This window comes from Limulus polyphemus, unplaced genomic scaffold (genome assembly GCF_000517525.1).
Source record: "Limulus polyphemus unplaced genomic scaffold, Limulus_polyphemus-2.1.2 Scaffold1324, whole genome shotgun sequence".
Lineage (NCBI taxonomy): Eukaryota > Metazoa > Arthropoda > Merostomata > Xiphosura > Limulidae > Limulus > Limulus polyphemus.
The window spans coordinates 140,052-165,101 of NW_013666934.1; the positions used below are offsets into that span (position 1 = coordinate 140,052).

General features: G+C 33.1%; 1 protein-coding gene across 1 annotated transcript; it reads right to left on the reverse strand.

Annotated features, from left to right (window-relative positions):
- Window positions 1–231: 231 nt before the first annotated feature.
- LOC111086687 (NACHT domain- and WD repeat-containing protein 1-like) lies at window positions 232–18,042 on the reverse strand. The gene is made up of 8 exons (XM_022390512.1): window positions 17,236–18,042; window positions 15,438–15,778; window positions 14,570–14,773; window positions 11,766–13,300; window positions 10,996–11,200; window positions 3,529–3,713; window positions 2,050–2,174; window positions 232–552 (listed from the first exon to the last, which is right to left on the reverse strand). The coding sequence occupies exons 1-8, from the start codon at window positions 17,666–17,668 to the stop codon at window positions 365–367; spliced, it is 3,216 nt and encodes a 1,071-aa protein (XP_022246220.1). The 5' UTR covers window positions 17,669–18,042; the 3' UTR covers window positions 232–364.
- Between the last annotated feature and the right edge of the window lie 7,008 nt (window positions 18,043–25,050).

The following is a 25,050-nucleotide window of genomic DNA, read 5'->3' on the forward strand; positions in this document are numbered from 1 at the left end:
GGTGCTTGTCAAATATGAGCCATTAAACTTAACACATTTTATCAGAATCACAAAATAAATAATCACAAGCAGATAAAATCCTTGCAGCCATAATTAATATTCATGCTGTTGCTATAAATATGTAATCGACAGTAAAATAAATTTACTGTCCTGAATCACTACCAGTACCAGAACTATCAGGAAACTGTACTGCCTTATAAGTTAATCCAATCATACACCAAATCATAATATTTCTGTAAACTATACAAACCATGATCTCCAGAGTTTCAAGTTTTTGGTTAATTACAAGAAAAAAATGTCAAATATTTTAAAACCTAAAAAAGTACATAACCATTAGATTTAATAAATGGACTGCTAAAAAGTTTTATTTTGTCCTTGGTTTCCATACTCTAAGTCTAGAGGCTTGTTCATTTTGTACTGTACTATTATGGCATAGAATTAGGGTTGTGATTCCAGGTTTTCCTTCAAGCCCTATAACAACTGCCTTCCCATCTAGAGACAGTTCACAGCACACGATAAGCTCATCTGGTGTGAATGTAGATAAACATTCTCCTATAAGATAACAAAAAAAAAACGAATATTTCACATGATTATATAGTGATCTGATTTTAAAATAACAATAAATTGTGTAAAACAAATCCTTAAAACCATTCTGATAATTATTGAATTTCTGAAAGCTAAAATAAAAATATCACTCTTGAAAGAAAGCAGCATCTATTTTCATCCAAGTATTTAAAGCCCCATTGTCTTTTCTAAAATGTTGGATAGTAAATGCAAACTTCTAAGGTAAAAATATTTAATGTTCAGTGGAAAGAGAACAACCTGTTATATTGGTATACAAACTAGTTATTATCATTAATCAAACAATTTAAAACTTACCATGAGAATCACCTTCACCTTTGAAATCATATCTAATACTCTTATTTTCAAATAATGTTAATTATGCACAATAATCTGTTATGATACATTGGCCTCTTTTTTCTCCCTTATAAAACTGAAGTGGAGTTGATACTGTGATTTCAAATTTAGAAATACAACCGTAGGATTTTATATAACAACCATCATATTTAGTTACACCTTAACATTTGAATCATACATTTCTAATTTAATCCCAACCAAAATTTATTAACGCTTCAGATTAACAAACTCCAACTTTTAGGATTTTTTTTTATCACAAAAATCATGTTACTTGATTATATACTTTAGATCAATTACAAGGAACCATCTGCATTATTAAAATCTCTCACACCAACCCTTTCAGTTATGTCTTCAACATCTTTGATGCTCTCTTGGCCCAAGTAAAAGGCTACACTACCTATTATTAATTCAACATTATTAGAAAATCCCAGTTCATTAGGAGTCCAGATCACATTACCAATGAATGAATAATATAATCAGGTTTAGATGGTAATTAAGTATGTAACATAATATTGGAAGTCAAATTCTTTTGATTTCATCATCTTTGAACTGAATTTTCTGTAGATCTTGATATCTAGCTTTTGTACTGTGAAAGCTGTACTAGAAAAACATTTCAGTGGTAAATATAGATATAAAAAACAAACAAGTTTATTTATCTCCTATAACCTGTATAGCTGTGTATTGGAAGTGTACAAAATGTAGTATTAAAATAAAGAAGCTGCTTGTTCAAATGATAGTATCTTTTTTTATAACTGTTAAAATAATAAGTACTAATTCTAGCTTTCCCAGTTAGCTTTTAATTTGTAAAACTAGTCTGATAGATCCCTTATTAAATGCACTAATTATGTGCATGTTATCCTACCAATTCTTTCCAATCATGGAAATAGCTTAGATGAACATTAACAAAAAAATTAACAACAACTAACTTGTCAACTCGTCTTATATTTTAAGGATACAGTTACTATTTGTTTTCTATCAGAAAGCTAAACTTAACTTACAATATCACAGACCATACATTTTTTCAAACTAATGAAACTTTAGAATACATATTCCACAAAATGTTCTTTTTCCAACTAGAAGAAAGCATCTTAAGAGGATTGAAAAATAAAAAATTAAACTATTTTTTCTCACCCTTTTTTAGATCCCACAGTCTAAGACTGCGATCATAACCCTTCGAGTCCCAGGTCACACAAAAACCAGATGATACTGAAAGTTGAATATGATCAACAGGAGAACTGTGTCCTCTCAAAATGAATCTAACAGAAAGGGGTAGAGATGAAAATCTAACAATAATCTAGTTCTTTAAACATAAACATATAAAAAAAAGAAATAACTAAATAACATCTCCAGTTCCTGGATACTATTCTTTATAAAAGAGTTCAGGTTGAGTTTTCTAGTGTAAGAGACATTCTTCACAGAAAATATGATCAATTTAACTTCTATAAAAAATTGATGGTCAATTCTTAAATATTTTCTTTGTTAACAAAAACTTTGAGTACCTTAGACTGGATTGATCTTGCATTACAAGAATACTTTGAGTCAACAAACTCAGCTAACAGGAGTAATCTTTTAGAATTGTAACTGCATCTTTCTAAGTACTGTCCATGTCTGGAAAAAATTATTTGTAACCAAGAGAAATATTTCATGTACACTTAATCAAAGTATAGAATCAAATCTTAATTTTAGGGAATCATTCAACTAATGATGTTATGCACAAGAATACTGATGCAAAATTCTTTGACTCATCACTCACAAGTTGCATCTGTGGCTTGAAATGTTGACAAGAATTTTAACTGTATTGAGAACTTTGAAGGATTTCACCAGACAGATTAAAATAACGGTGGATCAGCTATGCAGGTCGGTATAGTGGATTTGCCACAATAATTCAAAATGCCAACCCGAAGCTATTCATGTTCATTGTAAAGCACATGTTCTCAATCTTGTACTTTTTTTGACATCCCAAAAGAAGTTATGTCAGTGTGTAATATGCTTGTGACTGTTCAGGAACTGTACAATTTCTTTAGTGTCTCAGGTACACAATACAGTGTAGTAAAGAATATAATGAAAAGGAATGACAGTAACAAAAGAAAGAAAATTAGAAGATATTCATCTGTTAAAAATGTTTAGTTTTTTATTAATGTTTGAATAATTTATGAACTACTGATGTGTGTGTGGTAACAACTTGTAGGCTATACTGATCATTGCTTTAAAATTTTCAAGGACATGATTAAAATTTCAGCCATCCAGTTTACTAGCTGGTGAATGTTTATAGTTGGACAGTTCAATTATACAAAAATATATCATTGCTGTAAAAATATAACTCAGAAGAATGCCTCTGCTTTCCCATACAATAGTTTTATCAGGTTGTGCTGAATTTCACCACATTCGTCATAGATTACTTCTTAAAATAATAAAATAATAGTGTCATAATGACATATAATTGTATACTGTATGTTAGTTTGTTTCACATTCATTTATGATGTGTTTTTGTATTAATGCAATTGCTGTTTTGACACAATTCATAAATTACACTTAAGTGTAATGATTCTAACCACTAAAAGTTAAATAACTACACGTTTATATCATAGTAGTATTCTTATGTGTATTCACCTTTTCTGTGTTGTTGTCATTTCCCAAACCACAATCAATGTGTTTGATAATCCACTCAACACACAGTCCAACTCTGAGTAGACAGCAACAGCAGTGACCTCTGTGCAGGCATGCCACTGGTTCTTGATATGACCAGTCTGAAGATCATACAGTATGAGGATGTGTGAACTATCTTTGCAGAGTGCCTGTAAAACAAATGTAATAATCAGTTTGAAATGGGACTTCAATAGAATAAAATAATAAAGAAATAAGCTGTAATCATCTAGTTTGTACTATATAAAAACTAGTTTTCATTGGTTCCTACTGAAAACGTACAGTTGTATAATACCTTACAAACTGATATTACTAGGTATTCAAAATTCTATTAATTTCTAAACTTCACTTTTAAATATAGCCTCAACAAAACGTACTGTAAAGATATAAAACATATATCTATATAAACCATACGTTAGTGGTTCTCGAACTTTGTTCAAAGACCACCTGATTTGTTCTGTGTTGATGGCCCACAGTAGGATCTATATACTATGCTGCTGCTTCTTTTCTGAAGGGAGCCTGTAGACCATTGCATTTGTATGTTAAAGTAAATTAAATGTAAATGAACCATTTTTTATGTGTAGACAAAATATACATAAATTAAACAGCTGTAATAGATCAAGTTTAAAAAATATAACAGTATGTAGTTCAACACTTATGTTTTGGAAACCAGTTGCTGTAAAAGGTTTTTCAAAAAAGGATAAATTACCTCTCCATTACAAAAGCTAAAGGTCTAACTCACCATACTTTAAAACCAGAAAAGTAAGAAAAGTTAAGAGATAAACAAGCAATCTAATGACATGTTTCAATAGACATTAACAAGTGCACACAAACATGAAATGGAATTCTGGGTTCATAGCTCTGTGAACTGGAAAGCAAATTATTTCTTTACTTTATATTTGTCTTTGCACATTGCCTGAATGAGGCCTAAGGCTGAAAAGTCAGTGGGCCAATCACACTTAAATGATGATGATAAGCAAGAGAATATGTTATTACACATTCTTAACAAAGATGTGTGAACATAATTTGAATTATAAATATAATTTGGATGGAAATAACCTTAACAGTGTTATGAAGGAAGTTATAATTTTCCTAAATGAAAATGTATTTCTGATAGGTACCTCTCTCCGCTCACAAGATTAGATTTTTTTGTTTTATGCTGCCCACTATATGCAAACCTTTTTAGAAATGCATGCCACAAGCCTCCATCCTCCCTCTGTTGGAATCCACAGTTCCAAGACGTCTCTCATGCAAATCATCATGCATAACCTCTCCACCAATAGAAGAGCACTACTATCAAGTGACGCATGTTACTCCCTCTACGTGCCACTACTGAACTATCACTGCAAAGTTTGGCAGAAGATGCAAGCACCAGAAAATTGTTAGGAGAAGGGTGGGAAGTGTGAGAAGAGGGAAGTACCTATCAGAAATACATTTTCATTTAGGAAAATTATAACTTCCGATAAGGTAATCTCCCTCTTCTCATAAGATTAGCTTGAATCCCACATTGAAATGGAGGAGGAACCAGTACGAGAGAAGCATAGACACGTACCTCGGAAGTGATCTGAGGAGGGGTGCTGCACCACATCTGAGTCACCTATCTCTTCACCATGAACATCGACATGATCAGGAGGACCATACATGGTGGAACATTAAAGGGAGCACATGCGTACGGGAGAAGATAGTTTAGCAATGTGATCTTAAACAGAAATCAGTATCACTCAATCCCACAATGGAAGTGGGCAAGTAAGGATGTGTTCCATGGTATAGAGTGGCTAAGGTGCAAGGGACTGTACTTGGTAAGTCAACTACATCCAAAACCTCACTCGCTAGGTACCGACATCCTCGCGAGGATAGGATGAGGGTCATACCATCTTCACCTCAAGTCCCAGAGTCAAGAGTGAACCAAACATTCTACTTTAGAAACTCATAGGGTAGCCTAATGCCAAGGATCCGGGAATGTGTCATACTGAATCCGAGGGAAGTCCATTGCATGCTCTCAACTCCCACAACTGTGAAGCCAGCCTAAAATGACCCCAGTAACAACCTCATCACTCAACGAGGGAAAATGTAGGACAGAAGCAGAAACAGGTCACACAGACCTTCTGCGACCCACAACACAGAAGACAAGTCAAGAGAGGAAGATGGACAACCCGAAACCTGTGTGAGGACTTATGTGATTGATTCACTTTAAAAAAACTCCAAAACCTCACTCCCTGGATACCAACGTCTATGCGAGGGTAGGAGGAGGGCACTCAATTGGAGGGGTGAACTGCATTTGGGTGTCTCAACTCCAGGAAATAGTTACTCATCCAAAGGATCTTGTAAATCCCTCTACACCAGCAGAACACCACTGCCCTACTCTGAACTGAATGGTTATAGCCATCTTTGGGGAACCCATCCAGCAGGTTGCCTCCATGGTCAACCACCCCAGCGGCTTGGAACTGGCAAGTGGTAAGGACTCCCGTACTCCACTGGAAGAAGGAGGGGAAGTGCAGTGGAGAGTTTGGAGAGACTTCAACACCTGAGACAGTGCAATGGATGAAACCCTATTTTGAAAAGCAGACCACATCAATTTATTCAATCTAGGCATAGCAGGATTGGGCAGCAATCCCCTTCTGCTTTATTCATGCTGTACATGGGTGGAATGGTCTGAGACAGGCACATTATGATGCAATTATCACAAGGAATTTACACTAGTGTTCTTGTGAAACATCCCATCTCAAGAGTGAGCGTACATAGCCATGGACAATACAGTGCAGATTTGATAGCAAGATGACTGCAAATGATCATAGCCATCTAAGTGGAACCCATTCCGAGTACAGACAGAATACCTGGTCAGGCACCACTCACCACAGAGCTGGATCCAAATTGATGCTGAAGCAGGGTCCCCTGAAAGAAAAGAAAGCATTGGTGAGGGCTTACCTCATGTCGCAGCCAAACCAAAGTCTGTAGAATAGCCACAGGCGATGTGGTGTAGGTAGTGGGAGATGAACGTGTGTGGAGTCGTTCACATGCCCAATCATAGAATCTCTTCCAGTGGCCAATGAAAATGAGAGGCAAGGGAGAAGGTAAGGTGATGGATTTGATGTGAAGAAATGTGAAAGAGATCACACTGGGAAGGAAACAAGGAGGAATAGGCCAACTAGATCAAACATCAAACCCAACTGGTCAGGGAACGAGAACCCTAGAAGGAAGCCATGTGAGCAATATAACAATGGAGGGTACAGACAGGACGGAGGAGTCTATCTGTTTCAGGACTAGGGTAGAGATGACATATAGAGGGTAGGCAGATAGGGAAAAAGCAGACTGACCTTCTCAAGCTGCAGAGGTCTTGGGAAGGAAAGCAGGATCCAGATAAAGTATAAAGTGGTACAAGGTCCTGGTAATGTCAAAAGCGAAAATATCTGACCTACGACGCCTGCAGGCCAGGAGGAGTAGGAAATATGCCTTCAAGGAGAGGTAAAACAGGGAACACATAGAGTGGTTTGAATGGGGATAAAATGAGGGCATAAAGGACCATGCTAATGGCCTTATCTGGGATGCCTTGGTGGCTAATGGGGCCAGAAGGAATGGATCAACATGGAAAGGACAGGGGAAGCAAAGACCCTGTGGAAGTGGGAAAAACGGAATGTAGGGGATAACACTGCTCAAAACCCCAAAATCGAGGAGACAGAAGAACCCTTCTCAAACAGCTATATGAGAAACTCTAAGTCAATGCCCAGGAGCGATAAATGCTCCATTTGCATTGATAGATGGCCATAGAAGAAGGGCAACTAGAACAGGCTAAATGTGAACCTAGTCTGTGAGAGAAACTGGAACTCCTCGCCTGACAAAATCCAGGTGTGAAGATGGAGGACAGATGGCACAGGATGGAGCACTGGTGACTGGGGTTGACAGAGCAGGTTCAGATGGAAGGAGAGAGATCACCTGCAGTTGGAGCAACTGAGGAAACCATGTTTGAGCAGCCCAGTAAGGAGCAATTAGAAGGATCATTCATGGAGAGGCATGGATGGGGGAAACCACCCGATGAAGTAAACGGATGGGAGCGTAAACATAAAAGAACAGATGAGACAAATCCTGGCTGAAGGCAGCAACAGCCAAGGGTCGAGGATGGGGGACCAAGGACCAAAACTGAGGTAATTTGTGATTGATGGTGGTGGCAAAGGCATCGATATGGGTTGTACCCAGATGCAGACATAGCCACCAAAAAATAGCAGGATGCAGGGACCACTCCATGAGATAAAAGTGATCTGGTCTAGAAAGACAATCGGCTACAAGATGGAAAGCACCAGGTACATGACACACCATCAAACTGTTGGTCGAGAAAGGGAAAATCTGCCCGATGATAAGCAAGGGTGGATTGATCCAAAGGCCGTGGGGGAGGAGGCACACTAACACCCTCCCCCAGTTGAATGGCAAATTGGTCCGCATGAACCCTAATATCGGGGGACAGGGGAAATACTAAATAGTGAATAAAGTTAAGAAAATATAAAAATGCAATACTAAATAGGGGCAGAAAGTTGTTTCATGTAAGAGGGAAGGTCTATGGTAATAGGAAACAGGTGTAAGAGAAAAACATCATATACCTGAGAGATAGAGTCTGAAAAGACTGATGACAGACGAGCTGAATCATCAGGCAGTGAACAGGAAGACGCGGCAAACTCGGGGGGGGGGGGACAAACAATCAAAATCGTCTTCAGTCTGGCCTGGCTCAGAAGAAACTGGTGATTGTAACTTTGGAATTCATAAGCGAGAAACATGAGGAAGTAATGCTATATTAAAATATCAACTGCAGAACTGTGAAATGTAGTAAATGAAGTTAAGAAAATATAAAAATTAAAAAATAAACCACTTCAGGGTAACTGAACAATGTAAAAAAAGAAAGTCTAAACTCGACAGCTGCCAGATGAGAAGTGATAGTTCGGTAGTGGCGTGTAGAGGGAGTAACATGCGTCACGTGATAATAATGCTCTCCTATTGGTGAGTGGTGAGGCATGATGATTTACAAGAGAGACGTGTTGGATTCCAACAAGGGGAGGATGAAGGCTTGCGGCATGCGTTTCTGAAAAAGTTTGCATATAGAGGGTAGTACAAAACAAGAAAAGCTAATCGTGTGAGAGGAGGGAGGTACCTATCAGAAATACATTTTCATTTAGGAAAATTATAACTTCCTTCATAACACTGTTAAGGTTATTCCCATCCAAAGGGATCTTGGTGTAATAGTGGATCAGTCTCTAAAGCAATGTGTTGTTGCTAGTGGTAGGGCAAATAGGACTTTATGTTGTATCTTCAGAAATATTGAATACAAGTCTAAAGAGATTATAATTTCATTGTACAGTTCACTGGTTAGGCTGCATTTGGAATATTGTGTTCAGTCTTGGGCTCCTTACCTTAGGAAAGACAGTGAATTGTTGGAAAGGGTTCAGAGAAGGGTTACTAGAATGATGCCTGGGATGGAGTGATTGTCATACGAGGAGAGGCTGAAATCTCTCAAATTGTTTTTTCTTGAAAAAAGAAGTGTTAGTGGGGGGATCTGATTGAAGTGTTTAAGATTGTAAAGTGAATTGATAGTGTTGATGCATCATCGTTTTTCATATTTAACAGCGAGGACAGTATGACTAGGAGACACAAATATAAATTCTGGTAAGGTAGGAATCATGTTCAGATAAGACAGTTTAATTTTTATAACAGAGTGATTGGCCTTTGGAATGGGTTGCGTTCGGATATTCTAGAGGCAGTAAATTTATGTATGTTTTAGAAAAAGCTTGATAAGTATATGAATAATAAGGGCTGCCTTTAAGATTTTTACAAAAATTATTTTAATTTATAATACCATTAATAAATTAACTATATACTTGTAACTGCTTATTTTTTGTGACTCCTGAATGTGCATCACTTGCGTACTTCCTTAATTATTTCAATACTGTACATTTAAGTTTAACTAGTGACATCAAAATTATAAGATTTGGTTTGATGAGGATATTTTATTATTAGTGAAGAAATATATTTTACCAGCTTTGGAATCATATAACATAATTTAATATTAGAACCTAAAGATAGTTTGAGGAAGAGAAACACATGGAAAACTGTTTTACGCTGTCTTTTATAACCTAAAAGTTTTACTTGAACTAACAAAAATCTTAGCTCATTTTAGGAGACAAGGAAAGTCTTATACCAAAGGTAATGTGCAAGATTTGAGCTTCACTGTTATTTAAAAATTAGAATCCCATTATCTACACTTGAGATCCTGAATACAAGTGAAACTCTCTTTTTAAATGGCTGGCTGGTAGACTTTCATCTCCATATTTCAAATAAAGCCTGAGACCTAAATTCTGAGTAGCAGGAAAATGAAGTAAGAACACCAAGGAGTTTTAGGAAGTGGAGAGGCATAAAGTAAGCTACATAACATCTACCCACAAAAATATGTTATACTGTATATTCATTTGGTTTATTTCAGCATATGTGAGAACATTATTTAGTTATCAAAGTCAGAAAGAGCTGAATAACGACAGACATAAAGCACATCCTCTTCATTTACCTGTGTCAACATACCAAGAAATTGGCTAGCTTTTGAGATAAGGATATTCACCTGAAATAATGATTAGCTAGGTTTGTATTGGTAATATCCTGTAAAATAGAAATTTAATAATACTTCAAATTAAAATTTGTATTTATTTTAAATACTAGAATAAACTTATTTGTCTTCATTATGATAAAAAAAAGATATTACATAATCATTTGTATTTATTAAAGGTAAGAAATTTTTTTGCATTATAAGTTAAAATTTTCTGATGTGTAGGTCAAAATCATGCAGCAGTATTATATTGTTACGTCTCCGTTTGTTAATTAACTTTCCGTAACTTCGTTCCGAAGAAATTTTAGCGACACAAGTCCTTACTTAATAAAACTGGTTTATTCTTTCTGAATATAACTTTTCGATACACTTAATTTCAACAATCTCGCTAAAACAAACACTATAATAACGAACATTAACTTCAACAATACGTCTCTCTCTGACTGCAGATCAATTACTCACTGTCTACACACACATTACCTTACTGTCACATTGTCACCCTCTTTTATATACCAGACTACCCTATATCTAGTAAATGCTAGAGCATTCGCCAAAGTACAGGATAGTTCTAGAAAGTAGAGGGCGTGAGAATAGTCACGTGATCTCGATGACGCAACAATATTTCCTATATTTGTAAAAACAGACATTTATTGTACATAATGTCTTTTCAAAGTTGTAAGCTTAGAAGCCAGCATTGTTTATTTGCATCAACAGAGGTTGAAATCAAAATTGTAGAGTAAAAAATAATGTCTAACAACAAAATGAGCCACAACAATAATCTCATGTTAACATTAAATATTACTAGGAGCTAGTAATGTTACCATATTCTTATGCTTTGAACAAGTAAAAAACTTTACCTGACATGCTGACACTAGCAAGTAGCCATCATTAGTTTCTTTAGACAGCTGTGGTATAAAGACATATGTTGAAATGTGCAGATCATATAACAACTTCTTATTCTTTAGTTCCCAAACTAAGATAGAGGACTGATTCTGGATACTAGTTCTCCATACACATAACTGACCATTACTTGTCACCACCAGTTTATTCATAACCCAATTTCTAAATAAAATAAGTTAAAGAATCAAATAGTAAATCAGTATAATGGATACCCAAGATTAAAAACAATCAAATAATGTATGGAAAAAATAACTAAACAAGTAGCAATTTCATCTCTGTTGTACAGACTAAAGATAAACTATTAATTAACAAGAACGAAATTTCTTATGAATGTAAATTTCATAAGCTTTGATGGTTCAGTTGAAAAAACAATCTTTATGTTCTGAATCATGATATATAGACAGAAAATTTTATCTAAAAAAAACAACTGATTTGACAATTAATAGAAAATTCATTCATGCTTGAAGTTCAGTCAGAGCATTTCATGATTAGAAAAGTAATTTAATTTGCATTTTGACTTATTTCAGTAGATTAATCCAAGATTATAGAAATTTGAGCAATTCATCTTAATACTTAATATAAAGCACATGGAAAAATTTGTCTAACCTGAAATCCTTGATGTAAAGTTACAGTTTGTTGGAAAATTTAAAATTTTAATACTATCTGCAGAATTATAACATGAATAAATTAGAGAGTTGCATTTACGGATCATAGCTGTAAAACGTACCCATAATCATCAGGTTTAAGAGTGTCTTTCTCTTCACCAGTTTTGATATTTAGAAATCTGATGCATGTATTCTTTTCTGAAAATATAACAATGTAATTTCCATAATATCCAAAGCAATGACTGGTATATCCAGAGACCTTGAATTTAGGCTCACACAGGCCTTCATCAATGTCATAAATTAAAAGAGTGGAATCACAAAGAACCAAGGCACGATGATCATCAATCATCTTAAGTTCTTTGGGTCTGGATGCTGAGTGTACTACTTTTGCAACTTCCTGATTATAGATATTCCACAAGATAATTTCACTGTGATCTTCTGAAAGCGAGATCATGTAACCCCAGTTTTGTTTCAAGCGATAAAGGTTAGATACAAGAGTCACATGTACTTCAAGTGAGGGATTTGTTATGCAAGATGTTTTTGGAGTTTGCAGACAAGGTATAACAGGTAGAAGACTTGGAGTAGGTGCCCACCGTGCTCTTTCAAACATCAACTTCAGGAATGGAAACTGTTTATTGTTAACTTCATTATTACTGAATAATGTAAAAAATCTTGTGTACAACTGGGTGAAAATCTGTGATCCATCATAAAGAAGAGCATAACTTGATAGCTGAATGACTTCTCTGAGCAATGATATTTCTTCATCTTCACGTTTGATACACTGGTACATTGTCATGTCTTCTAGGACTTCAAGTGGGCCAAGGGCTTGAATTTTTTGCTGTAACCATTCAGAATTTAGAATGAATTTCTCTCTGAAGCAACTATCACTTAAAGAATGTAAATAATAGTAAGGTAGTTCAATAAATTTTCGTCGGTTTGGAAAAGAACCATAGTAAAGTGGCTGGACTAAGACATACCTATCCTTCAAAATCTCAGTGCCCTCTTTGGGTGAAGGGTATGGCTTTTTTTTACTTCCTGCCCACCGACCTTCAAAGTAGTCAACTAAAGCATGTGTTGGTAAGTTGCAGCCTTCTTTGTGTAAATATCTTTCACACAATCCGCGGAAGTTTTCATTCCTCCAGATAAGCAAGCTCCTACCATCTGTTACTGCATACTTTACAAACACAGATAGATGACGCTTAATATAAGCCCACAATAGACATGGAAACCGTCTTATATAAGAACATTCATGAGAATAAACTCTCTGTAACACTAAGTCTTCACATGATAAAATATCCAGAATCTCAGCATCTGAAATTCCCTGCTTGGTAGCGACTAACAGTCCTAAGATAAAAGTCACAACTCCATCTCCAACATGCCCACCCAAAATGGTAAGTAGCTGGAACATAAGCCCTTCAGTTGTTCGTTTGACCTTGAGCTCACTAAGACCTTTGATACTGTGCCAGTAGAGACTCATATATGCAAGCAATTGAACATAACAGATAGAAGGAGAATTCTGACAGCACAACCAAACTAAAGAGTGCTGTACTTCAGTAATTCTTTGGTTATTTTGTTTTAAAACATCTTCAATAATAGCAAGACACTCTTCTGGTGTCAAATTAGGAACTTCGATGTAAGCTTCTTCATTGAATATCTTCTGAAAAACGAAAAAGAACATATATACACAAACAATTGTGTATAAAGTTTGCTGTTGTGAAAAAACAAAAATCATAAAATAAAATAAAAGCAACTGTTACTTATTAACCCCATCATAAATACATGGATATTATTATGCTAAACCATTTTTCATGCATCAAAAGATACTCCTAATAAAGAAAATATAAAAAAAGTCTAAAAATCTAAATAGAGCAATTTGATATTTTCCATTCAAATAAAAGAAATGAAAAGTTTGTTTTCTCTGAAGATCTTGTGGAAATATACATTTACTTTACAATATCAGATGTGATTAAAGTGTTAAGGACAAAAAACTGAGTGTAACTTGAGGAAATTTCTAGTTAGATACTAGCAAGGGTAGCAAATTGTTTGACAGTGCTACATTTATAGAAACCAAGTGTAATTTTGCAAATTTGCTATCGTATTGTTTGACAATGTTGGACAGAAACCAAATGTAACTTTAAGAAATTTCTAGTTGGATAACAAGCAAGGGTATCATATTGATTAATAGTGTTTAGTGGATAGAAACTAACTGTAATTTTGAGAAATTAGTGGTTGGGGAATTGTATGACAAAAAACAAAATGATATCAACATCATGTATGGTTAATACGGAAGGTCGAAGCTTAGCTTAAAGAAAAATTGCATAAAAATCAGATTTCAAAAGGACACTTTAGTAGAAATTTTAAAATAATGGTTGGAAATGAATCCAACACAAGTAGCAAGAAAGAGCAAGTGAAATAGACAAAACTAATTTTAAATTAGCATAAGATACATTAGAAATTGAAGTCTTTAAAATGGTGAACAATTGTTATAAATGTTGAAAAATACAAATTTTCATGCCAAATATTTTCAAGAAAGTAATAAGGGATTAGCCAATCTTTAAGAAAATTAAAATATTCAGTAAATATATATTTATTTTTTGTTTATATAGAATTTTTACACTAATTTTGAACTAATAGACTAGAGGGAAGGCAGCTAGTCAACAGCACCAACTGTCAAGACTTGAGCTACTCTTGTCTGACTGAATAGACAGATTTGACAGTCATACTTTATAGTGCATTTATGGCTCTAAAGTGTGATGTGTATTTTTGCAGCAGAAACATGAATCCTTGAATTAACAATCTGGAGATGCTAAACCTTAGGTCATGTCCATCCCATCTGGTATAGTTGTACTCAAAATCAAATTACCAGGTTTATTATGAAATTTTCTTATACAGAACAACGAGTGATGTACAGTTAATTTTTGCTCACCTTTAATTTTTCAAATTCTTCACTTCCACTTTGAAAACTCAAGATCATTTTGACATGTTGTGGTAGTTCCAAAGGAATCCAATGGATGTCTCTAGAACTGTAGCTTGACACCTGGTCTATACCATCTATGATGATGAGCAAGGGCCTAGTTGAATGAACTCTGGTGAGCAAAAAATTCAGGACAGTTTCTGCTTCATGTAAGCTCTACAACAGAAAACATTGCAAGAAGACATTATATGAAATGTACTTTTGCTACTTTAGCAGAAAATAGATATTTTCTTTAAAAAAACATTATGCCACAACTAGTAACAATATTTTTGCTTTGATCACTAACTTTCTAGTCTGGTTGTTCTACACAGATACTTTTCTCCAAGTACACAGAAAAAATGTCAACTAATCTTTACAACGGATGTCATATCCATCAATAAAATGATGATTTACCTGAAGTTAAAGTTAACCTTATTTGATATTTATACAAACAAACAATAAATATTTAATGAATTAATAAAAAAAGCATGAAATATTCTAACTTCATTTTGTTGTTCAAATTCTTGTCCAAACAAAAACTTAAATTTCTAATGCATGAAAATTTTTTTTAGTTGGAAAAGTATTAGAACAGATACAACAGAAACATAAGTTTCTAAAGTAAAAAAATTTACTTTATCATAAAAAAAAATTGTTTCCCAAAATACTTACAGTTTTTATCACATTTTCCCCCTATGAAGCAGAAAATGTACAATGTATAAAGTTTTTTCAATATACTCAAACGTGATGCATATAATTCAGTTATAACTGTTCATGGAAGGAGTGATTTAATATTCTAATATAAAATGAAAAACAATGAGCATAAAACTTCTAAGCAGCCTACCTTTATTGCTAGAAAGGTTGGTTCATCATATAAGATGCAACATTGTTTACAGATACTGATCAACAGTCTTTCAACTGTTCTTGAGTCTGGAGAGGTTCCAACCATCCTGAAGACCACAGCCAAATCAGGAACCCAAATGGGGCAAAGAGCAACAGTCTTAGCTAGCAGTGAAGTCTTGCCACAACCTGACTCTCCATAAATAATTAATGGGTGGCAGGAATTGGAAGTTAAGTACTTGTGGATAGCACTTAGAAGTGCCTGGCATCCACTGACATACTGCTGATGAAGCCGACAACTTTTTGTTTGTTCACACAGTTCAGCATAAAGGGAATTTTCAATACCTACAAAAAAGTATTTTCAAATTAATACTGTATATATATATATAAAGCATAAAAACCTGTGTGTATCTGTCTGTTATATAACTACTCCTACATCACTGGGCCAATCTCAACTAAACTTTGTGGGATGACGTTTGGAATAAAGGGATTCACAACCCCTCCACCCTCCATTATTGCTGTTATTGAGCATTTATTATCTTTGACATAAGTTAATATTACCTACATTAATAGATGGTGCCATGTCCTTACACTGAAAAGAAAAACTTTATCAAATTTTCCATAATAAAACACACATACAAACATCTTATATATCTCACAGAGTTTGCTATGGAGTAATGCAATGACAAAAAATCTGCCAATATTGCAATAATATATAAATTCAGCTGAGGTTAATACTCCAAAAGTCAGCATAAGGCTGATATGAAAAGTCATTTTTTGAGTTATACCAACTTCAAACTTTGACCCATTACCTTTCAACTTCGGCTCGTAAGACAATTCTGTGGCCAATGAATCATCTATTAATTAATCACATGAAACATTGTGGAAGGATATTAAGAAGTTGGTGTTGAAAGTGGGTAACAGAAAGCACCCCTACCTCCACTACTATTGCCACTACCACTTCCCACAAAGTCATCCTGACCATCGTACAGTGTATACATTGTTTTAAGTATATACATATTGAGTTCTTAAATCTTATACAAAACTTTTGGTGACTTAATAATGAATACTATAATAACTATTATGTTATGTTATAAATAAATTATGTGAAAGTTAGGATTTTTTTGTTACTTATCATAGCATCCACCATACATTTTTTAAAGTTCATAACACAGACAAAGAACGTGGGTACCTCGGCTTGTTTGAAAAAAAAAGAACTTTATAGGTTTCATGAACATCAGAGTTGTCCAACTGACTGCTCAATGGGCTGTATTTGACCCACAAGGCAATTCTGATTGCCTCCTAATCACAAAACATAAAACTTAAAATAAATAAATAAAAATAGAGCTTCTTTTTTTTTACTCTGAGGTTTAATTGCTTCGTGTTTTTTACCTATTTTTGTATTATTTGAATAAAGTCATGAAACATCTTTTTCAAAGATGGGAATTGTCTGGCCCCTGAGACCACATTCAAAGTACTATATGACTCATCATCAACACATTTAATTCTGAAAGCTAAAGACAGCAAACATAGAAAAAAGACTAAATAGTAACAAGCTATTAATGACAAGTGTCTAGTTCAGTTCTATGTGCTTCTCAGATTTTCAATAACGATAACACATTTCTTTGAGAGGGAATAAGAAGACATCAACTTAATATTCTGTATGAGACTTCTCTTTCTTTAATTTCTAATTTATTATTACAACTTAATAACAGAAAAATCTAGGAAACATTCATATCAATACTTTGTGTGGGCAGTTTTTTAATAAAATATATTTAATGATACTACTTAATCCCTTTTACCTCTATAATATTCACTGAATCCCTCTTCAAGATCTTTCTTAATGATTTTATCAATCATATCTCCAACTATTTCTTTTACTTTCTGGCAAACATTGTTGATATATTTGGCATGTTCAGAGGATTCTTTAGGTTTTACAAGTCCTTCATTCCAGTGCACAGAACAAATTAGTCTCTGTGAAATGTGTAACCTATTTTCAAGCCACATTTTCAGTTTGGAGAAATGTCTATCATCATCATTACTGCTGTCCATGAATGATATTTCTTTTCTTTGAAGACGTAATGGACTGGTTATTAACAAAGTTTCTGAATTTGATTGATAGACGAACTTTCTATGGATCCAAAAGCATCTCTGGAGTATTGCTGGTTCTTCACGCAAAGCAGTGTAGATTTCATCTTCAAGGACTACAAGTTCAAAATTTATTTTTGCCTTCATTTAAAACATTATTGGGTACTGCATCACATCTTTCTTTCAGATATGGGAAAAAATACTTTGTTTTCTCTACAAGAACAGCTAAATTCTGACATTTAAATTGTAATTATCAGGAAAAAAAATAGATCACTCAGGCTAAACAATACTTACTTTACCTAGTGAACTTGAATGATATTAAAGCTAGTGAAATTGCTAATGAATAACTGCTGGTGATGTCAAGATAGTGTCTGTGAAAGAGTTTTGGTTTGTTCTTTGTCACTAAAGCTGTAAAACATGAATGATAGTGAAAATATATTTATACTGATAAACTTGTTAAGATATTTTAGTACATTTTAGAATCATAATAACTGTTTATAAAAAGGACAGAAAAGGAAAAGTACTAAACTTATAGGTTTTTAAAACCCCTCTCACATTTCGGTGAAGTTAGTCCAGTATGTGGTATATAAATATACTGTGTATTTATATATTTTTGTATTATTATAGTGTTTACTCTGAATTTATATTTGATTCTATATAAGTGGTCAAGAAAGTCATTAAGTTCATTTATGGTGCATTTAATTGAAAAAGTCTGGCACAAATTTTGATAAATTAAGCAATCTGTGAGATAAAATAGAGAATCAAGTAAAAGGGACAGTCTCTCATCCCATAAAAGCAAGTATACACACTGTGTTCATGTTAAGTCTGTTTTAATAAAGACTGTTTATTTTGTATGCAGTTTCTTTATTTTCTTATGAACTCAATTATTTGGATTTTCAGTGTTATTCTGGGATAAAGAAGTTATTGAATCTCCTGTTGAATATACCACAAGTACACTATAAACAAAAGGAGAGAATCAGAAGAATGAAAAAAAAACAACAAGTATTTCTTCACAAGTTATCATTTAGATATCAAGTGTGCTATATTACTCCAGCTAGAAATATTATTCATTGGCTGCTGTGGATTTTTGTTCTGTATTATACCTCATTTCAGCTTGCCTAACTCCAACACTTGTGCATTTTCTACCTAAAAACGTAAATGTGACAAGAAAAAGATAAATTCACAACATTATCATCATTTTTAATAACCATTGTCATATATATATATATATGTTCTTAGAACTTTACCACAACATAAAAACCTGCTTACAAGAATAGTGCAAAATACACCATATTGGCTCTCATAAAAATAGTAGTAAATAAATATGTACACTTCAAATTATGTAAATTGTTACATTAGGTCCAAAAAAAACATTCTTATACCCTAAACATCTTAATAATTTCAAAACTTAGTAACAAGGGCAAATATTTACCATTGCAAATCAATTTTTATATAACTAGCATTTTAACATTAAAAGGTCACATTAATTCAATTTTGTTTTGTAAAGATGCAATTAGACCACAGAATATAATCCACAGAAAACAACTTCCAAGATGGCAAAAGTCCTTCCCAATGTCTTCTCATTTTCTTTTACCAGAAAAAATACACTTTAAACAACGCTGGTACAAATTACTTCATCACATCTTGAAACAAGTTCGAAACAGTTCACATCACCAGCTATGATAAATTTGATATAAAATGTTTGAAATCAATAAAAAGGTTCTGATTTAGCTTATAGCACCATGAAAATTCAGAAGACTATATTTAAATCAGCAGTTTTACCATTTGATATTATTATTTTTAATCCCCTACATATTATGTAAGTTTAAATAGATGGTTAGTATTTCCAGGAAGGTAAAGTTGGAAAAAAAAATTATGGTTCTAAAAAAGAGAAATGACAAATCTGAAGGTAACAAAACTCAATGGAGCTAACTACATTTTCTACTGTCAAATTAAAATTTACTTTCATCCTTTTTCCTGATACAAGAAACATTTTCCCCATAACTCTTATCTTTTTCCCACTTGTGTTCTAAATATTAGCATTAGTCTGTGTCATAGTTAAAGTACCAGTTACTTTCACCCCTTCATAACTAGTTTAGAATATATCTGTAGTAACACACTTAACTTGAACGTTAAAGTTATGCAGTAAACTTAAATTATTTTTTCTGTCAAACTTGGTAAAAAGACAATGAGGTGCTTGATCAGTAAGCCATATTTCATATTTTCGGTTTCATTTTGATACGCGGTTTTTTTATAATATTTTAATTCAGAATCGATAGGAATAAAGGATAAATACATATTATATATATATATTTACAAAGGAAAATGAAAAAGATCGAACAGAAAATAGCATATTACAATATTCAGTTGAATATTTTCGTACGGTATACGTTATTAACTCTACAAAAGACGGTTAAGATCATGATATTACATATTTAATTAAGTTTGTCGAGAGAGAGAAACGCGTTTTTATACTAGCTGGATATTTGAAACTAACTTCTTATGTGCACTGAGTTGGAATCATATACATACATACTTTGTTTATTGCGGGGTATCGAACTTCGGATTTTAGTGTTGTAAATCCATAAACCGTTGGTTCACCGAGGAACATACATATAAATTACGTACAGAAAATGTTATCTATTACGAGAACTCCATCAATCCACACCAAGAAGTTTGCAGTAAATATATCCACAACCGCTAAAAATGTTCAAAAAGTGATACTCTGTGAAATGAATACAAAGTAAGTTGTTCCTATAATATTGAGGAAGTCGTCAGTTACGCAACGCCATAAAACTATTTGGGTTATCTATTTTATTTGTATTATAAATATTTGACATGCCAACACGTATCACAGGACTTGATATAGTGATTACTTGTTTAGCAGCTCGGTTATTATTCATTAAACATTTTACACTGTAGTGAGGACATTTTCACACGATGATTGTGTTAAACAATTATATGTTACGTACTAATTAAAGAGTTCAATGATTAATAATTATTCAATAGAATCATTAGGCATAATACGTAAACTTTACTTCACTCAATAAACTACTATAATTTAACAATACAAGTTTATAATATGACTGACAGATGCACTGATTATTTATATCTTTTTCGAGGCATTTTCAACTATATTTTATCCATCTGATTATATCAGTCAATAGGTTCAGGTGGATTGCACGTAGTATCAGAATACATAGCTGATGTCTGTTGATAAATTCGCGATAACAGGTTGAGTTGGAACAAAAATATTTGCTTTTGACTTGTTAAAAAATGTGATTCAGTTATATATCACCAATTTGGTAAATTTCTTCCGTTTCCTAACTTGATTTAAACAATGCAAGCATATTAGTAAAGAAAAAAAGTAAGTATATATATATATATATATATGTATATAGTGCCATCTACCGGTAGTTTTAAATTTAATTATAACCCATGTGAGAACATAATTAAATTTTGATTCGATAACTTTTATTGCGATAAAAACTTTCACAATGTGTACTGCGTTTTGGGATTTCAACCAACACAATAATTTAGCTGGCGTGACAAATTTTCCATGTGTATCAGTAAACAATGACTAATGATGATACTTTTCTCACAAACAAATGTGTTGACAATTTTAAATACACTCAAACCTCTGTAACATCCACTTCATATATTTTGTTTAGTGACGTTCTAAATAAAATTGTAATAAAAGAAGCTATTTAATAATAAAAGCAAAACTTTATCTAACCTATTAACGTATGAGAAAAAGTTACTTCCACTCACAAAAAAACTACTTTTATTTTTCTAGATATCACGTGAAAAATCATTTTTTCTCACTAATTTGAATGATATGCTTGACTGGTATATGTTAAACCTTTCTACTTATTTTTGACACTTAAATATATAAACCATTAAAAATTAATTTGTTTCGTGTAGCCTGTCATTTTTATTAAATTTTCTTTATTGTTGTTTAAAGCTGAGACTGGATTTATTCTTCACACGATGACATAAAATGTGAAAATATATCTCTCTCTGTTATTATGCTAGTCGTTTTTACTCATGTTAATTTTTACAAAGCGCATTACAGTAAACTAAACTGAAGGATTTTACTAACATGTCTTATTGTAAACCAAAAATTACACAAAATGACTAAGTGAAATGATGCAACGATTTGTTTGTATAATATATGAATGAATGTGATCCGCAACAAAATTTAAGAAATGAATTACAATACCGTATCATTTCAGAAATAAAATACAGCTTAGTCTTTATCAAAATTATGTTAGCTTATTATCGTTGGTTTTTTAACGCAAAACTACACGATGAGGTATCTGCACTCTGTTCACCACGGGGAATCGAACCCCGGATTTTAACACCGTAAATCCGAAACTTACCGCTGACCCATCGGGGGACAATTATTTGCGAAATAAATAACTTTAAGGGACTTGAACTTTTACATTAGTCGTATGAAATTATTTTATTTCTTTATTGACAAGAATGGTGTAGATTTGAAATGTATAATAACCATTCAAAGTAATGACGTCTTTGGTAGCAACTACATGAAAGAACTTAACATACGGAAAAAAATCGATATAGCTATTATAGCCTATAAATCTAGATTTATAGTAATGAATCAAGTTTATAAGGGTTACATTTGACATCGTTTTAAATACAAGGGTTTTGACTGAATATTTAATAAAACTAAACTTTCTCAGATTATTTCCCGCGTGTCATCAAATATTAATGTACCTTACGTACGTTTTGCCGAGTTATAAAATTTTGATTATATTCTTGAGTGTGGCTATTAATAGTTGATTGTGTTTGTCAATGTTTCGTAAAAACCGAGTAAGGTTGTATACTTCACCCAACAATAAAAAACAGGATTCGATAATTCAAAAAAGAGCTGATTTAACAAAGTTCTAATCTTTAAACCAAACAAACACAACTAGTTCTCTTGCGGGAACAAGCATACAAGTAGATGACAAGGCCAAAATCTTGTTTAATTCTACTCTTTTCTGGGTGTTTGTTACTTTGCGGATGCTACCATTTGTGAAATATATTAAAAAGTATCGTGAACGAAAAAAAAAAAGCTTTGCGAATTAAGGGCTAAAATTTTACCACGTGATAATGAGTTATTTAGAACGATTTTCGGACACGATGCCACAGTCTCTATACGGAAAAAGCAATAGAAATGTATAAACCTGAAAAATATGCATAAATTTAATTTTTAAGATTATGTGATTTATGATTGACAAAGTTGTCCTATAAGTGGGAATCTACAATAGGAATCAGTAATCATATAAAATTAATTCGAAGAAGCTTGTAAAACGAACCTTTGAAAAATAGTTACAATCTGATTATAGAAAATATTCTGAAATATATAAGCCTGGTCATTTTACGAATTACAAACATAAAATACTGTTGTTCATTTGCTCAGAATTTCAATCCTAAAATTGACAAACACTAAATGTTATAGTACGTTTTGATATTAGGTCTCAATATCTGGGCTGATGTTTGTTTGTTTTTAGTTAAGTACAAGGCCCCCCAGTGGCACAGCAGTATGTCTGCGGACTTACAACGCTAGAATCCGGGTTTCGATACCCGTGGTGGGCAGAGCACAGATAGCCCATTGTGTAGCTTTGTGCTTAATGACAAAACAAACAAACAAACAATTAAGTACAAAGCTACACAATGGGCTATCTGTACTCTGTCCACCACAGATATCAACACGGTTTCTAGTACTGTAAGTCTGCAGACATGCCACTGGGGAGCTTGGGCTGATGAGATTCGTCTTAATGTTATTTTAACAATATGCATATCATGAATTTTAAATTCACATGTAAATGTCAGTGTGTGGATTCTATTAATTTATCTACCAGAAGGTAAATATGTTCTTTCTTTAGAGAACTCTGCTGTCTCACATCACTGTGTAATACATATTTTGAGGCAAATTTGATATTTCAGTACTTCCCTAATCACTCATAAAACTGTATATGAACAAAAAACAACTGGTGAATTTATTTCCTAGTTCTGTACCAATGTTACTTTCAGAAGTACATATAGCTACAGTATTTCCTGAACACTTATTTGAAGTAAAACTCAAGTAAAAGTTATAAAAATGAAGAGGCATTTTGTCATACTTGAAATATCTGCAATCTAGGAATGAAAGGTTTAATTGGACAAAAGTATACATCATCACTACTGGAAAAAGTTCTAAAACTACCATAAGTTCATTTAAATAATTAACAAACATTATTAAAATCACAAGAAATTTAGCTGTGAAGTGGCAAAATAATATTTTACAATGGTTTTTTTGAAGCTCTTTAAAGTAAAACCAGACTTATCAGTCTTAATTATCTCTGTATATCATATCCTATCAAGTCTGATTATCTAGAAATTCCTGCAGTTGGTTGGCCCAAAACACTCAGCAGAAATGTCAACAAAGAGTCAAGGATAAAGGTGCTTTTTGGTGGGCTACAAATCACCTGCCTAGTATGCACGACTTACCAATAAACACGAAAGAAGATGTAATCAGTAATAGAGATAAGTTTTTAAAAACCAGTTGGGTTTTCTTGTACTTTGTATTTGCTGGTTAATGTTCATTTTAATTACCTAAAGAGAAAAATCTTGTTAAAGAAAAAGACTAACCATGTAATACATAAATATCTTTGTGTCTCAATAAATTAACCAATGTAAAATACACTCCTAACGAACTAAAGGTATGTTTTGGAAACAGTAGTAGGAGAAAAACAATTTAACTTCCACATAAGTCAGGAAATATTTCAAATCGTTTTGAACAATGAGCCAGAAACACTCTAAGATGGTAAATCTGAATATAAGAGACATTTTAGGAGTATTCAAAATCACATATCGTTGAATGAATTGTAAAAATCTACAATAGATTTTAAGACCAAATGAAAGGCAGATGTGAGAAAATTTTGTCACTGTTAGTTGGCCATATATAAATGTGTTTTTGTGCAACAAAAAATTGCTGGTAATTTTCAGTAATATTAAAACGTTGTGACACAAAGCATAAATTAACTTATGACTCAGATTTGTAAGTTAACAGAGTCAACAAAAGTTCTTCTAACTTAAATGAAAGTTAGGAAAGTGAAGAATGAATATTTTGTCACAACTGAATTATCTGGAGTCTAGGGATGAAGAATTTAACAGGACAAAAGTATATGACATCACCACTGGACAAAGTTCTAAAACTATCATAACTGTAAATATCAGAACAGCAATAATGTACCAGTTTATGGTAGTAAAAACAAACTTATAAATAAGATCTATAGTCAGACTCACACAATTCTAGTACTATGTTGTTTGTAGAAAATTTTATCCATTTTTAATTTTTTTCTTAAAAGTTGCTGTCACATAATATAAATGCTGCAACACCAAATAATTATGTAGAAGCACTGGTTTTTCTATGGCATTCATCGTTATGGAAATCTAGATATACCAGGTAACACTACATTTCTTTCATTAACACACTGTTCTGATCAACAAGTTCCTTAGTATGACAACCAATGTGACAATTT